Source organism: Tupaia chinensis, unplaced genomic scaffold, assembly GCF_000334495.1.
Source record: "Tupaia chinensis unplaced genomic scaffold, TupChi_1.0 Scaffold148822_2, whole genome shotgun sequence".
Lineage (NCBI taxonomy): Eukaryota > Metazoa > Chordata > Mammalia > Scandentia > Tupaiidae > Tupaia > Tupaia belangeri.
The window spans coordinates 2397146-2398087 of NW_006208670.1; the positions used below are offsets into that span (position 1 = coordinate 2397146).

General features: G+C 38.5%; 1 protein-coding gene across 8 annotated transcripts in view; it reads right to left on the minus strand.

Moving 5' to 3' along the window:
* Positions 1-942, minus strand: part of SATB1 (SATB homeobox 1) — a 104985-nt gene that overhangs the window by 41234 nt on the left and 62809 nt on the right. For all 8 annotated transcript variants that reach the window (XM_027769175.1, XM_027769176.1, XM_006170709.3 and 5 more), the window contains exon 9: positions 1-90. In XM_027769175.1, coding sequence (XP_027624976.1) covers positions 1-90 — 90 coding nt within the window. The remainder of the gene's footprint in view (positions 91-942) is intronic.

Sequence of the window (942 nt, forward strand, 5' to 3'; positions counted from 1 at the left end):
CTGAATCTCATCATAAATGGAAGCATTAATGTTCATGGTATTGTTCTCTGGCTTCCCATTCCTCTCAGTGGCAATCGTAGCTGTTTTCACCTACAAAACATTTTGAACACGGCTGTCATTTTTCATTGGCCAAATCGTTTTGAAGCTTCTCAGGCTCGGTATCCAAACCAGACATTGCTACTCCTTTTATGGTCAAGGTGATCAACAGTGCAGCCATTCAACATTAGTTACTGCCCTGAGATCAGACTGCTTAAGTTAGAGAAGTCACACTGTCACAGGTGATTGGGTCTATAATATGACAGCAACTGGCAGCTGACAACCAGGAATGATAATGCTATAAAGTAAGTTTTCTGGAAAACAGAATAGTCTCAAAGACTTGAAAACCCTAAACGAATCGTCTCCCAATTACCTCCCACTGCAATCCGAACAAAAGAAAGTCACAATTAAAACCATAATGCTCAACGCTGTTCTTCACTGGGTATCCAGAGCCTAATAGACAATTGCATCACTAATAGCTATTACATATACTATGGCCTTTTTTAATTGTAGACTCTTTTTCATGCCTTTTCCTCTTATGTTTCATTTTAAAAATCTTCCATAACAAAGCCATTTGCAGAACGGCATATTTAAATCTTCTACCCATCCATGAAACAGGTAGAGTGCCTGCCTCGCTTAATTATCATAAAGGCTGGTTGCACTTTACACGTGCATGTCCAAGCTGTTCGGTATAATTATTTCATCTTTTCTTGGCACTCTGTTCATAACCGTTTCCTTTTGACTTGTGGAACTAGACGGTAAGAAAATGTTTCTCAATACTGAGCAAAACATTACCACGAGTCACACAAAACACATAAGTCAGTGACTTTACAAATATTTTTGAGATGTATAATCTTCAAAGAAACATGAGTATCCGTGCATTTGGTAATGAGAAGCAGGTTTCAG